Source organism: Callithrix jacchus, chromosome 2, assembly GCF_049354715.1.
Source record: "Callithrix jacchus isolate 240 chromosome 2, calJac240_pri, whole genome shotgun sequence".
In the NCBI taxonomy this organism is placed as follows: Eukaryota; Metazoa; Chordata; class Mammalia; order Primates; family Cebidae; genus Callithrix; species Callithrix jacchus.
The window spans coordinates 15447551-15463659 of NC_133503.1; the positions used below are offsets into that span (position 1 = coordinate 15447551).

Below are 16109 nucleotides of genomic sequence, written 5' to 3' on the forward strand. Positions count from 1 at the left end.
TTTACAGAGCCCGAATGCACTCCAGCAGGCATGCAGTAAGTTCCAGAGGCTTTCCCGGCTAGTTCACTGGTAGACTCTACTATCTGCTACTACAACCAGATCTTCTCTATTACCCTTCCTGGCCAGGACTTTACAATCCGCAGCCTTCTCCTCCCTGTTAGGGAACTCGAGGTTTCGATGATCTTCTGCTTTCACAAAACACACTGGGGGATCCCTTTGCCTCAGTAATCTCAATGACCACAAATTTACCAGCCTACAGAAGTTTGGGGGTGGAGGGGAACAACCAACCTGCTCTTCCTCATAGGCCTTATGGAGAGTCAATTCAATCATCACACTCCACTCCTCACTCAGCAAAAACCTAAACTTACCACGGGCAAGTGGTTACTGTCTGATGGAGGTGCAGCAAACTACGGCTGGTGCACCAAATCCAGACCTCCTATTTGTGTAAAGAAAATCTTACTGGCACAAAGCCAAGACCATTTTGAACAGTGTCTGTCCTAGCAGAGATGAGCTGCTGTTTTGGAAACTATATGATCAACAATATTTACTATTCATTAAGGCAGAAAATATTTAGTATTTAGCCATTAGGAGAAAAAAATCTGATCTCTGCTCCCAAAGGACTATGATACCTAGTTATTCTACTAAAAAACATATTAGAAGACCATTTTAAATGTTCCTACCCTCTGTGCTCACCTTAAAGTCTATTTCTGGGTCCTTACAGCAGGATACACAGTTTGCAATTAACACTATTAATATTATTAAACTGCACACACACAGGATCACAAAAGATGAGGCAACTTCTGCAGCAGGTGGTGCCTCCCCTGAAAAGAGAGATAAATAATATTAAAAACATGTACATTCCAAAATAAACTTCAAGTAGTGAATCAATAAATTCTCCTCTACATACAAATGGGTGCGTGGCTAATAAAATAATGCTTGAGATAAAGCTGATGATCCATCCAGGATAAGAAGTTGTTGTTTCCTTTGAAATAAGTTAGATTTCCAGTGGAGTTAGAGAGACAATATAGAGTTCACACACACCCTTCGCCCAGGTTAACATCATACAGTACCATGGTAGACTGATCAAAACTAGGATAGTAACGCTGGTAACAATGAAATGAACTGGACTTCAGGCTTTACTCAGATTTTACTGTTTTCTCACTGAAGTCCTTTTTCCTTTTCAGGATTCACTCCAAGCTACCAATGCTGCATTTAATCACCACGTGCCCCTCATCTCCTCCAGTATGACAGTTTTTCATCTTTCCTTCTGTTTCTTAACTTTAACACTTTTGAAGAGTGCTGGTCAGTTAGTTTGCAGAATTTCTCTCAATCTGGGTCACCCAATGTCTTCTCAGGCTTAGACCAAGGTTGTGGCTGCCTGGGAAGGAGCTAGAGAATTCCAGGGGGGTGAACTGTCCTGCTTGCACAGCAGGACACATGACCTACTCCTGATGAGGTAACCTTTGATACTGTGGGCCAGGTGGCTCCCACTAGGCGTCACCTGGTGACGCAGTCCCAGCTTTCCCTTATCATACTCTATTCCTCAAGAGCAGGGCTGGCCCACAGGGAAGGGACGTAAGCTGGAGGGAGGAGTACTAGAGTCTGTAGACACAGCTTACAAACCCTCCAGTAATTAGTAATACGGGAGGAAGAAACTTTGAGGGTGATGCAACTGCCCTGTTTCTCCTTCAGGTCTTGTGTACCAGTTTTTTGCATTTGTCAGTGCATCTTGCCTACAGCAATTAATACTGTGATGCCTGAAAGAAGATTTTCTATTTCCTTTGTTTCTTCTACATTTGTTACTTAGTAAGGAAGATTGGTTGCCTCTCCTCCCCTTATTTATTTTATTCAGTCATGTATACACTTGTGGACTCATGGATATTTATTCTCTGGGCTGTAATCCAAAGCCATCATCATATATTTTATGGCTCAAATGGTTCCAGCCTTGTCCACTGGGAGCTCTGTCAAGGTGACCACTGGATCTTTTTAGTACACGCCATCCTTCCCTTTGTTTCCAACTTTTCCTTACTTCTGGGCACTAGAGGAAGCTCCAGCCTCCTCATATTTTCCTTACTCTGCTTGAAGACCAGCCAGTGCTCCAAGGAGCCCTGGTCATAATAAGCAGCAAGGGAGGTGGTCTGCAGACTACAGCCTGAGTGCGGCCCACTGTTGCATGGGGGACCTCCTCCAACTCCCCAGAGAAGAATGATTTCTGTATCTTTAAGAGGCTATTAAAAAAAAAAACAGAATATGCCAGGGATACTGCCTGTGAGCCACAAAGCCTAAAATATTTTACCGTCTGGCCTTTTCCCATCCCTATCTAGAGCATAAAGATTTTTACATCTTATTTTTAGTAAGTTCTTCATTAGCCGGAAAACATCTTATTCAACTAGGGTAGTTAACAATCTTTTCTTTGTTAGAGCAAACTGTTAAAGTCTCAGCTACTGGAGTTTTACTGAAAAATAAACTTTTCCTTAAAATCCTCATCTATGGCAGGCAGTGAGCATGCCTGTAATCTCAGCACTCTGGGAGGCAAAAGTGGGATGATCGCTTGAGGAGTCAGAGACCAGCCCGGGCAACAAAGTGAAACTCCACCACTACAAAAAATAAAAATAAAAATTAGCTGGGAGTGGTGGCACGTGCCTGAAGTCCCAGCTACTCACGAGCCTGAGGTGGGAGGATGGCTTGAGCCCAGGAGGAGGAGGCTGCAGTGAGCTGTGAGCACATCACTGCACTCTAGTTTGGGTGACAGAGCAAGACTCTGTCTCAAAACATAAAAATAAATCCTCATCTATGGCTAATTAAGTGTTCAAATGCACCAAAAGGAAGGCAGAGAAATAAATTAACAAGGCTACTTTTTTCTTAAATGAAGCTAGGGTACTAGAAAAAAAGAAAAACTAACCCAAACTCCTAGGGGAGCAAAACACATTCTTGAATCTAAAACAAGCTTCAGTGAAGATCGGGAAGTCTAAAATGAACTGCAAACAGAACTAAGTTCTTTTTCAATAACAAAAGGTCCCTTTGTGAAAGCAATGCTAAAACACCATTGTTACAAGCGGGCTCAGTCTGTGCTTAAGAATAATATAGTTAACCAAGGGGTGTCGAGAAATCTCCAAGTTCTCAATCAACAAAGTCTAAAACAGAGGAAAGCCCATACATTTACCACAGGAGGTAACTTGGTGCTTCCTCTCAAAACCAATCTGGAGCAAGTCAACTTCCACTGAGAAAAAGAATTCCCTAACTACAGACACACTTGTATCCATTTGGAAAACCTAAACTAAGTGAGGAGCTTGAGCCCCTGAGATCCGGTTCTTATGACTGAAGACCAAGAGAGACGATTTTCTTCTCTTCCTCCTTGCAATGAGCTGTCCACTCATCCAGAAAAGTAAAGCCTGTGCTTCTTCCCTGGAATTTCTTCTTCGTTTTTTTCTATTAAGAGATGGAGGTCTCACTATGTTTTCCAGGCTAGTCTCGAACTCCTGGGATCAAGCAAGCCTCCCAGTTTAACTTCCCAAAGTGCTGAGATTGCAGGCATGAGCCACCGCGACAGACCACTGGGATTAATTCTGAAGAACTGTGCTTCACTCCCAATTCACATAATAAAAATCAAATTTGACTCCTGAGGATTATATAGCAAACAGCTTTCAAGTACATTTTTTAAAAATTGATTTTTTAAGACGCATCTGGATTGTACGGGAGAATAAAAAGAAAAAATCATACGTAGTTTGTCCACTGCATCTCTGAATTTCAGGTGCATCTCACACTTCAAACCAAATTAGTTTTAACTGGCAGCATTTCTTTTTAATGGTACAAAAATAAGGATGTGACTTATCATCAACCTGATCTGACACTGTATAAAATACAGTATTATTTCATTTGGTCATCACGACACCTTTGAGGTAATACAACCAGTTCCACATCACAGATGAAGACATTGATATGCCCATGAACCCAGGTGGGGCAGTGTCAGGCTAGTCTAAGTTTAGGTATGTGAGGTGCAAGCTCTCTCTCTTTCCTTGAAACCCCACTCTTCTGCCTCAACGTGGTTAACTATTAACACTTAAAAGCAGCCCCCTGTCCTTTGAACCCAAGTCTGTCACTAATTAGGGTAGTTCATACTTCTTCAAACTCTGCAAAGCTGATCTTGAATTCCTTTTTCCTCTCTTTCACCAGGAGTTTTTTTTTTTTTTTTTTTTTTAATCATCACGAACTACCCATTTATTATAAAACTGGATAAGGACTGTATGAACACCAGCCCAATTATATGATTCATGAAAGTGTCCTCTGTGAGTCACTAGATAGGCATGAAGAGTCATTACCAGGTTAAGGACAATGAACTATGCCAAGCTTTGCCCTAGCTTTCTGCTGCACATACTGCTGCTAGGGGCTGCAGGGGGGGCACCTACTCTCCCTTACTTAGATTTCCTCAATGTGAACCATGTCTATTCACCCTCAGTATCTAACGGTCCCATTAAAACTACTGCCTGAGAAATTTACTAGGTAGCTTCAAGTAGACATTTTTAGTTATTCCTTTTTAAAACTTTACTTATAGTATTTTTCTTTTGATTAATCCAAAAGCACTGTGCTTAAAACTCTATTTAGCAATAAAAAAATAAAGACTTCCATAAAATGAGGAAATCAAATATAGGCTGGAAGGTGAGATGGGTTTGCAAAAACCACAAAGGGGAAGTAAATTCTAGACATGAGGAACCACAAATAAAATCCCCATACCGCTGTGGTCAAACTAGAAACCAGGCCCTGACATGGTTCCTAACTACAACCATTAAAACCCGATGAAGAAAGGCCGTTTTAACATTGCAGCCTACAGCACTGAGAAGTACAAAAATCAAGCTAGTCGTCTACTAAAGAACATCAAGAACAGGTTTCGCCATACATTTAGGCAGCTCTTCCCATCACAAATTGAGAGCCAGCACAACCTGAGGTCTGGAGTACTATGTATGCTTCCCCCAAGACACTGATTAAAAAATACCCAGCATCTCTACAGCACATTCTGTGAGTTTTCATTTAATAGTTTTCAAAGCATTTTAATAGCTATCTAGAACTTGATTTAATAAGCAGAAAACTTGAGAAACTCTACAAGGTAGGTACATATTATCTGTTTTAGAGACAGGTAATTTAGAAAACGCAATTTTTCAGTAATGACTCAGAGTAAGCCAGAAATACCACCTATTAATTCAACCATTATAACTCCAGCCCAATTATCTGATTCATGATCTCTAGAACCTCAAATGAAACTGGACCCACATGTAATTAACTGAAGAGTTGTCTGCGAAACCATTTTTGGATTCGATAAAAAAAAATTCAAAGGCCACAGATAAAAAGAAATGATCATCACTGTCTAGATCCATGAGGGATTACAAAATGCTGGATATTCCAATGTTGTCAGTCCTTGTTCAGTCACTAGGGGATATACTTTTATAAAGAGAAATTTCCTCACACTTAATATTCGGTTACCCAGTGATTCAAGGAAAAGCCAGACTAGATACTTAAATCTTTCTCTTTACGGGTTTTTTAAAAATGAGTTGGTTCACTAGCACCCTCTGGCAGTGAGCAGTTCAGAGAGCTGCTGTCACTGTTCTGTGATATCATTATGAGCTAATGGATTTAAAGCACCCATTGTGGTTGTTCTGATTGATACTCACATTGTCCTATCTTTGGCAAGCAGGGCTCCTAAAGGGGTTTCCTCCCAAGCCCTCCGACAGAGTCCCAGCAGGCCAGGGTGGAATTCTTGTTTCCTTGGATGTTCCAGGCTCATCTTTTATAGTTTTGTTTGAGACCTCCTATCAATCATTTCCCCAAAGAGCCCTGGTTTCTTTTAAAGTGAACTGCCAATGTAAAGACCTAAATTTCAGGAAGTAGAGCTGCTTACTCACTGCCGGTGTTACAACTACCTTAGCAAACAATTTGTCACAGTTTTGTAACATTGAACTTGGTACCCCTGTGGTCTAAGCAGTTTCCCTCTTGGGGTAACAGCAATCAGGAAACTACAGCCAGTGGGTGAAATCCCACCCACAGTTTTTGTTTTTATATGGCATGAAACCTAAGAATTAAGAATCCACATTTTCAAATCATTCTGATATCCAAAATAATATTTTATGACACATCAAATTTACATCAATAGCTGGTAACACAGAAACAAAGACATCATGTGTCTCCTGATGGAAAAACACATCGCCACCTATGAAACAGTACTGCCCAAAACAAGCAAACAAAAACAGAATATCAAACCAAGCATCTAGATCCAAATGTCAATGTGTAGAAAACACCTTGAATAGTGAAACATGTTAAATCTGCAAGAACGTTGTCAGCAAAATACAGGCTATGAAAAACACTTTGGGAGTAAAAACCTAGGAAATTGAAAAAAGGTAAGAGATCAAGAGACGGAGGGTGGCAAACATTAGGAGACTTAAAAGATCTACCCACCAATTCCAACATATGGATGTTATTTGAATCATGATTCAACCTATTTTAAAACTTATGACATTTCAGGCTATCAGAAATCTGAACACCGAATAAATAATAACTGACCATATTAAGAAAACGCAATTCATTTCTCCTAGGAGTGATAATGGTCATGCGGTTGTTTTTAAATGTAGTCCTTATTTTTTGGAGATAGTGACCTACTTAATGTCTGGAATTTGCTTCCAAACAGCACAAGGCGTAGAGGAAGTGGACGGAGGCAGCATGAAGAAAGATGGGCCGCGGCTAATTCAGGCTGGGTGGAAGCTGTGTGGGAATTCATTACAGTATCTATGTCTTGCATGCTTGAAGCTTTCATTTATTAAATAATTCTTCCCATGCATTAAATAGAAAGTTTAAATAAAAAAACAGATACCATAATTTATAATCCATATTCTTGTCTACTCTTGATAAGGGCATTCATGTGCTAGGGCTGCCATGACTCAAATGACCAAAATTTATTCTGTTTTGGAAGCTAAGAGTCCAAGATCAAGGTGTCAGCAGGACTGGTTCCTTCGAGGGCTATGGTGGCAATATCTATTCCAGGCCTCTCTTTGCTTCTGGTAGCTCACTGCTGTTTCCCAAGTCTCTTCCCATCATCTCCCCTCTACGTATGTCCGTGTCCAAATTATCCCTTCTTATATATATAAGGTCAGCAGTCACTCTGGATTAGGGCCCACCCTCATGACTTCATTTTCACTTGATCATCACCATAAAGACCCTCTCTCCAAACAGGGTCACATTCTGAGGCACTGGGGTTAGGGTTTCCACACATGAATTTGGGGGGAACACATTCCAAACCATCTCTAGGATAGATGTTTAAATGAAAACAAGGAAAAACAAAGATGAGCCAGAGACCAGTAGGTGCACCTGTCAACAGGAGTTACCTGCAAGGATGGAAATGAAGTGACTGGGGGACAACAGTCAGAGGTGCTATATCCTTTCCTACTTGTTGAATTTTGTACCCCAGGCTTCTCACCATCTTTAACCTAATGTCAAAACTCCTTAACAAGGCTTCAGCATCCATCATTGCCTGGCTCAGCCCCAACTCCCATCACTCCTCCCCAGCTCTCTATTACAAGCTACAATGACCCTCTCTCCCTCCTTCCAGATGGATCTTCTGCCACTTCATTCTCCTATCTTCCCCTACCCAGAGACGCTACCACGACACCACCCCGCCCAACCCATTCATCCCTGTCCACCAGAGCTCAACTCAGAAACCATCCTTGAGGCCCATGGATGGAGTACCTGCCTGTCCACCCCCAATTACCCTGCATCACCCCATGGAATCTGTCCATGTTGTAAATACCCATATGCCTTCCCTACTAGACTGCATGATGAATGGTGTCACGGGCTGGGCCTGTATAATCCACCAATGACTCCTTAGAGCCTGGCCCAGTGCCTAGCATTCAGGTAGAAGTTGGGGGTAAGGAAACAGAGAAAAAAGTGAGAGAGCAATAAAGGGGCATGAGCAAGTGAGGGAAAATAAGCAAGCAAGGGAATACAGGAAAGCTAACCATACAGAAAAAAAAAAAAAAAAAAAAAACAGAAAGAAACCATAACCAACCTAGGGGATCACAGAATAAACTTATGGGCTAAGCACAGCAGCTCACGCCAGTAATCCCAGTGCTAGTGCTTTGGGAGGCTGAGGCAGGAGGATCACTTGAGTGCAGGAGTTCAAGACCAGCCTGGGCAACATAGTAAGACATCATCTCTACAGAAAATGTGGAAAATTAGCCAGGCATAGTCACACACCTGTAGTGTGTATTTGGGAGGCTGTGGCAGGACACTCACCTAAGCCCAGGAGGTCAAGGCTGAAATAAGCTACAATCATACCACTGCACTCCAGCCTGGGCAGCAGAGTGAGACTCTATCTCCAAACAAAACAAAAATGAATAAACTTATGGCCCAAGTACAGCAACTCACACCTGTAATCCCAGTGCTTTGGGAGGCTGAGGCAGGTGAATTGCTTGAGCTCAGGAGTTCAAAACCAGCCTGGGTCTCTACAAAAAAATATATAAAAAATTAGCTGGGCATGGTGGCATGAGCCTGTAATCCCACCTACTCAAGAGGCTGTGGTAGGAGGATGGCTTGAGCCTGGGATGTTGAGGCTGCAGTGGTCCGTGATCGTGCCATTGCACTACAGCTTGGGTGGCAGCCTGTGTGACAGAATTAGACTCTCTCAAAAAAAATAATAAACTTATGTTTTCAGGGTCAAACAAATAAGATTATAAGAGAAGCACTCCTTCAGTAATTTTACTCTTACTTGGCACTGTTTTTCCACTATTAGCATACATTGTATTGGGTGGCGAACCGCTTATTCCCCAGGTCTCCAAGAACTCCCACAAACGTACCCAATTTCCTTCAGCTGCATAACTAAGGTATTTTATTAAAAAATACATTCGCTCAAAAAGTGGATTTCCTCCAATTTATGTTCTCTCTCAAAAATGGGTGTTTATCCACACGCACCACATTCTTGCATAGCCTCATCTTCCTGGAAGCCATCAGAGCATTCTACTCAGTGGTAGCAAAGTGAGACTTTCAAAGGCACCCTCTTCCCCAGGGAGCCCCCAGAGGTGCAGGACTGAGAAGTAAGCCCCACACACAGGCAGAGCCACAGGCCTTGGACCTCTACACCAACATTCGTTTAGGAACAAAACGGGAATCTTAACTGGTGCCATCTAAGATGTGATTTAAATGTGTTTTAGTCTGAACACTGCATGTGTTAGTTTGCTAGGGCTGGTAAAACAAAATAATACAGACTGGGGCTTAAACAGCAGAACTTGACTTTCTCATAGTTCCAGAGTCTAGAAGTCCAAGACCAGGTGTCGGCAGGGTTGGTTTCTCCTGAGGCCTCTCTCCTTGGCTGTGGACAGCCGCCTTCTCCCTGCCTTCTCAAAGGTCTTTCTTCTATGTGCATCCCTGGTGTCTCTCTGTGTATCTAAGTTTCCCCTTTTTGGAAGGACACCAGTCAGAATGGACTAGGGCCTGCCCTTAGGGTTTCATCTTAACTTATTCACCTATTTAAAAGCCCTATCTCCAAATATAGTCACAGTCTGAGGTACCTGCAGAGGTACAACTCAGCCCCTAGCACTGTGTCAATTTACTCATCTTTTCACCCTTTTATGTTTTTAAGGGTAAAAATAGGTGTATATATTTATGGCATATGTGTGATGCTTTGATACAGGGATATGAAGTGTAATAACCACATCAGGGCATTTGGGGTATCCGCCACCTCAAGCATCAATCATTTCTTTGTGTTAGGAACACTCCAATTCCACTCCTTTAGTTATCTTAACATATACAATCAATTGGTCAGCGTATTAATTAAAGAAAGCCAGTACCCCTGGCAGGGGTCCATCCTTGACAGCACAGGCATGAGCATGAGGACATCCTGCCTTCTCACTGGGAAAGCAAGTGTACAGCAAGGCTCAGGTCCTCACACATGTTGCCTGTTTTCTGTTTTGCCCAGACCCTCTTACCTCAGGAATTTGCATAACAGAATTCTGTGCCCACTTAAAAGTCAACAATGGTGGCTATTTAGACAAAGAAAACTCACAGAACTGAGGGAAGTTCAGGGCCCCAACCTTCCGAATGGTCCACATAAAGCCCATCTCTAAGAAACGTCATTTGGGCCTTTTTCTCTTAGCACATTAGGACCTCTATGTCTGCCTTCCTCTTCCAACACCCTGACAAGTAGCACTGTAGCCCAGAGACTTAATAAAATGAATCATCATCACACTACTTGGGGAAAAAAATGTGAACAATCAATTATTGCAGATCACACATTTTTACTTAACACCTGAAACTTACGAACCCATCTATCAAGGTTTCCTGTACACAGAATTTTAAGTCACAAAATGTTTTCCTTGCCATAATTTAACAATACATCTATTTATAAGAACATTAAATAACCTAGAATCTCCCTAAGATATTCTAATATTGGAAAGAAAACGGGAAATGAAGCATGGCACTAAATATATTCAACTACACAGAACAGAAAGTAATGCACTGATGATCCAGTTGATGAATCAGATTCCACAAAGACCCCTAAGCCTGAATATCAACAGCCTAGAAAAACAGATCGCACTGTGTGCTCATCATAGACAGGGAAGTGTTCCTCTTGCTCAAAAGTGATTTTCAAGGTCAGCCAGCCCAACTGCTCTCTCACACTTGCAGAAAGGTTATATAATTTGAGTGCTAATTAAATACCTGTGAATGAGATCATTTTATACAAAGCTGCTGGTTTCTCTCGGCCTATTCCACTAAAATTTGTTATCAAAGAGTCATTTCATTCCTGTTTTAAAACACTAACTAGGATGGAGACTACCATAGAAAAGCTCATCTAAGGCAGCACGGTGTGGCCAAAAGAATGTCGGACTTGAATGACTTCTGCGGGACCACTGGGTCCCCACACCCCAAGAAATGATGGGCTGGATATCCCTGAACTGGAGTCTCAGTTAATCTGTTGGCATAGCTACGTTGTGGAGTCATCCACAGCGCTTCCATATTTGTAACAGCTTTGAACAGTGGTTCCACAGTCCAGAAAGCCGATGCAGAAACAGGAAGCATCTAGTCCTGGAAGGAGAGACACACAGCCAGGTTCCCAAGGCTGTACCCCAACAACTATCCCTTCAGTGGACCACCAACGTCTAGGGGAAGGATATTCTGTTTTGCCACACAACTTCCATGGAAATCTACAGAGATGTGCCGCCAAGCCACTGGCAGTACTAGATTCACAACCCTTAGCCAATCCTGCTTCTGTACAACACAGCCCAAAGGATGAAGAGGCACCCTAAATGTCCGCTCCTTGTTTCCCATGGAGACCAGACCTTAAATAGCCTAGAAAAACATGTCTACTTTTTACTTAAAATCTCCAACAATCCCTTGATGGAGTCTGTGTTCTCAGAGCCCTTCTAGCTTCCTAAAGCCTAAGTTCTTGAGAACATAACTGAAATGCGATCTTAGGCAACGTGTCCTTCAAAGTTCTCTCTTAGAGAGAAAGTACATGGTGGTGGTGTTGCAGCCGGACTGGCCGCGAGAGACAGCTGAACATGGGTTTGGGGAGACAGAATTCATTACACTCTTCTCTCTACTTCTGCGTATGTTCAAAATTCTCTACAATGAAGTTTTAATTTTTAAGTACTATCTTCAAAACTAAGCCAGAAACTGCTTACAACTGTGACCTTGAGAAGGTTCTATGGCACAAAGGCAAGATCATTGACTGTTTCCTGTTGATAATGCTGCAACTGGATGTCTTTATGTCACACAGAAAAATAAGCCCAAAGACAATTCAGTATGTAATTAGGTGTTTCCAGATACTCAGGTATCCAGCCCAAGATAAAAGACCTCCAGATAGTTAAGAGGGTTACGGGACAGGGGTGTCACCTACTGAAATGGCTGTGCAGTCACCCTACTGTGACTGCCCACCAGTTAAAAAGCCACATCTAACACATTCATTCATTCAACAAACATTTACTAAGCATCTTTGATAAGACAGATGCTACTATAGGTTCTGAGAGTACAGAAGTGGGAAAAAAAAAAAAAAGCAAAGTCCCAATATTGAAAAATAAAACAAGGGACTGGGGAGACTATTATCTTACATGAAACGACCAGGGAACATATTTCTGCTATTACAACTAACTCATGCAACAAATGATAGTGATTTGGTCCCAGGAGGGTTATAAAAAGTCAATATTTACATGGTGGCTACAATGTTCCAGGCAGTACTCTAAACTCTTCCAATTCCATAACAACTCTTTGAGGTAGGTCGTATCATTAGCCCCATTTTATGTTACTTTATTTGGTTTTTTTTAGAGACAGTCTTGCTCTATCACCCAGGCTGGAGTCAGTGGTATAATAGTAGGTCACTGCAGCTTTGAACTCCTGGGCTCAAGCAATCTTCCCCTCCCAACTACAGGTATGCACCACAAGGCCCAGATAAATTTTTCAAATTTTGTAGAGACAGGGTCTCACTATATTGCCCAGGCTGGTCTCTATCTCTTGGCCTCAACTGATCCTCTCATCTTGGCCTCTCAAAGTGCTGAAATGACAGGCATGGGCCACCGCCCTTGGCTAATTTTTAAAAATTATTTTGTAGAAATGGAGTCTCACTATGTTGCCCAGGTTTGCCTCAAACTCCTGGCCTCAAGTGATTCTCCCCGCCCTGTCCTCCCAAAGTGCTGGGATACAGTCATGAGCTACTGTGCCTGATGAACCCCATTTTAAAATGAAGAAACGGAGCAATGAAGAGGCAAAGTAACTTCTCCAAGGTCAGATACTACATGGTGAGGCTCAGAGTGCAAGCTCTTGCCGCTCCATGACAGTGTAGGGGACGAAAGCAGGTGGAGCCAGGACTTACTGGCAGATGTGAGGTAAAGATGGAAGGAAAAGGGGCATGGAAGACACCTCCAATCTATTTATTAACTCCCTTCTCTGAAACAGGAACAGACTTCGAATACCACCTGACATTTGAAAAACCTCTTGTAAAAGACAGTGCCCAACCCAAACAGATCCAAAGGAACCTGAGGGAAAGAAACAATGCAGGGGTTAAAAAATAATAAAAACAACGACTGTAACATTCTCAGAAATCAGAAGAGATAGTATACTCATGAGAAGGAAGATGCTATTTAAAATATAGGGGGAGGAAGCCTCCAGGAAATCAAATGAAACTGAACAAAATACTTGCATATAGCAGAAAACAGACAAAAAAAATCAACAGAAGTAGAAGCTCATTCTAAAACGTTCAACAATCTGCTGATAGAAGCTTTAGATGGAAAGAACAAAAAGAAGACAATTCTTCCCAAAAAGTGTGACACATACGTATGTCTGTGTGTGTGTATTTCTGTGTGTGTGTGTGTGTGTGTGTGTGTGTGTGTGTGTGTAGATATGAAAATTTTCCAGAACTAAAGCATACAACTTTCAAGGTTCAAAGGGCCCACTGTGTATCCATGTTGGTTAATGTAATGAAAATAAAGAGACTCATACCAAGGCTCAGTTTTACAACTGTTCAGAATCTAGACACAGAGGAAGTCGGAAAAGCTTCAGACCTCTCAATAGGCTGGACAGCAGCCACAGATACACCACTGCAAGACTGGCATAGGGCACAAGGGTTCCAGGACACAACAGTCAAACACACGGAGAGGAAACTTAAGCTCCTGCCGAGAAGCATGGGACGAATTAATGATGCTTTCATAAAAAAACTAATAAAAGATGTAAAAGAAATGTAATAATCACAAACACTATAGGGTCAGTTGCAAACAAAATATGCAGCCATAAAAATATAAATAGTGATTTCATAGAAAAGACTCAGTGACTGTGTTGTGAAGAAGGGTGTACTCACGTATGTGTGTGTGAATATATAAATTCTCGTCGTGCATAGTAGAAACTCAGGATCTGATTAAACCAAGTTTAATCACTTGAGGCTGCAGGGAGCCTCAACTGCACCACCACACTCCAGCCTGGGGGACAGAGCGAGACCCAGTTTCAAACACACACACACATGCCACGTAGATATATACACGGAACTGTTATTTATTATATAAGCAGAGGGCAAAGGTCCAGCAGCAGAAAGCAAAGAGGACATGAGTGAGGGATGCTGCGGCTGCCAGGGAAGGGTGGGATGAGAGGCATGGATCACAAAGCTTATTTTAAAGAGCTGACAGAAAGAAGAGGAAAAAAATGATGTCTGTCAACTGCTCCACACACTTTTTTAAATACCTGTCCATGACTCTTGAAAGGATATACAAAATATCTGCCAGTGAGCATTATTCTTGCGATCTACAGCAGTAGGTAGATTCCTAAAAGCATTCAGGGTTGGAGGAGAATGAGGATTGAGAAATTGACTATGGGGCACTATTCTGATTGTCTGCGTGACAAAATTATCTGTATACCAAACCCCTATGACATGCAATTTACCCATGTGACAAACATGCACATGTACCCCTTGAACCTAAAATAAAAATTGCAAAGAAAAAAAGTAGTCCAGACCTTCACAAAAGGAGTCTAGACCTTCACATGGTGATGTTTAAAGTATCTTCTATGTTTACAAATGAATGCTTACAAGTTTACGATAACATTTCTTAAAAGCCAAAAAATATTTTTATACCTTTAATTAAACGGTACAATGTCATCTCATAGGTGGAAACTAAACAATTGTTTCCCCCAAGACAGGGTCTCGACAGGGTCTGGCTCTGCCACCCAGGCTGGAGTGCAGTGGTATAATCACAGCTCACAGCAGCTTCAACCTTCTAGTCTCAAGCAATCCTCCCACCTCAGCCTCCTGAGTAGCTATGACCACAGGTGCACAACACCATGCTCAGTTAATTTTTTAAAAAAATTTTGTAGAGTCTGGGTCTTGCCTTGTTGCCCAGGCTGGTCTTGAACTCCTGGCCTCAAGCGATCCAGCCACCTCAGCCTCCCAAAGCCCTGGTATTACAGTCCTGAGCCACCATGTCTGGCACAAATTTAAAAACAATATGAATGTGATTTTTTTTTCAGCCTAATTATGGAAGCTAGCACTTTTGTTTCCTAAATTTCAATATGGAATTTTCTTTAGTACTTTGAGTCAATCTTAGGATAAATAGTTGAAAACTTTATCCCAGTACTTTCAGAGAGTAAACAGAAAACTATCCAGAGAAATGGAGTTGGGGTGTGTGTGTGTGTGTTGTACTACAGAGGTTCTTTAAAGCACAACTTGGTTCACTGGGGTGAACGGGTGGCCTAGACTTAGGACCTCACTCTTGAATCTGCTCCGTGTGTGTGTGTGTGTGTGTGTGTGTGTGTGTGTGTTGCACTACAGAGGTTCTTTAAAGCACAACTCAGTTCACCGGGGTGAACGGGTGGCCTGGACTTAGGACCCCTCACTGTTCAATCTACCCTTAACTGGCGGTGCAGGACTGACTTCGCTGATCAACTTCTCTGGGCCTCAGTTCCTTCATCTGTAAAACTGGCATCTCAGCTATAAAATTCTACAGACAAGGATTTATGGTTCCAAAATTTTCTAGGTCTACTGAATGTATATAGGATTAACAATGGTGATCAGATCGTTATTAAAGTTAATTTTCTTTTCAATACAGAAAACTAAGTTAGATGACAGATTCCTGGATTGTACTACTGTGGCAGGCCTCTCGGAGAGTGTTCCCAGGGGGCTATTTTGATAGGCTGGTTATTTTTCAGTGCCTTACCAGCAATCAGTGTCTGGGTGTTGCATTTTAATAACAGTCTGAGGTAAGAGTCAAGTGGGGCTCTGCTGGATCTGGGGAAGCAACCGCTGCTGCCTATAGATAGGGAACCCTTCTACAGGGGCAAACTGCCAGGTAGGAATAGGGACAGGATATTTTTTTCCTCTCGAAAGAGGCACAGCAATGCGTGGTGGTTCACGCCTGTAATCCCAGCACTTCGGGAGGCCAAGGTGGGTGGATCATCTGAGGTCAGGAGTTACAGACCAGCCTGGCCAACATGGTGAAATCCCATCTCTACTAAAGATACAAAAAAGTAGCCAGGCGTGGTGGCACACACCTGTAATCTCAGCTACTCAGGAGGCTGAGGCAGAAGAATCGCTTGAACCTAATAGGCGGAGGTTGCAGTGAGACAAGATCATGCCACTGCACTCCAGCCTGGGCGACGAT

At 42.2% G+C, this 16109-nt stretch overlaps 1 protein-coding gene across 7 annotated transcripts in view; it reads right to left on the bottom strand.

The window, feature by feature from the left end:
- LMTK2 (lemur tyrosine kinase 2) overlaps positions 1-16109 on the bottom strand; it is a 92132-nt gene that overhangs the window by 62975 nt on the left and 13048 nt on the right. For 4 of the 7 annotated variants that reach the window (XM_078357374.1, XM_078357371.1, XM_017966761.4 and 1 more), the window contains exon 2: positions 694-821. The exons of the other annotated variants lie outside the window; for them this stretch is intronic. Coding sequence is in view for 2 of the 4 variants with exons in the window: in XM_017966761.4 (XP_017822250.1) it covers positions 694-821 (128 nt within the window). In the remaining 2 variants the exon portion in view is untranslated. The remainder of the gene's footprint in view (positions 1-693; positions 822-16109) is intronic. 7 annotated transcript variants of the gene reach the window in all.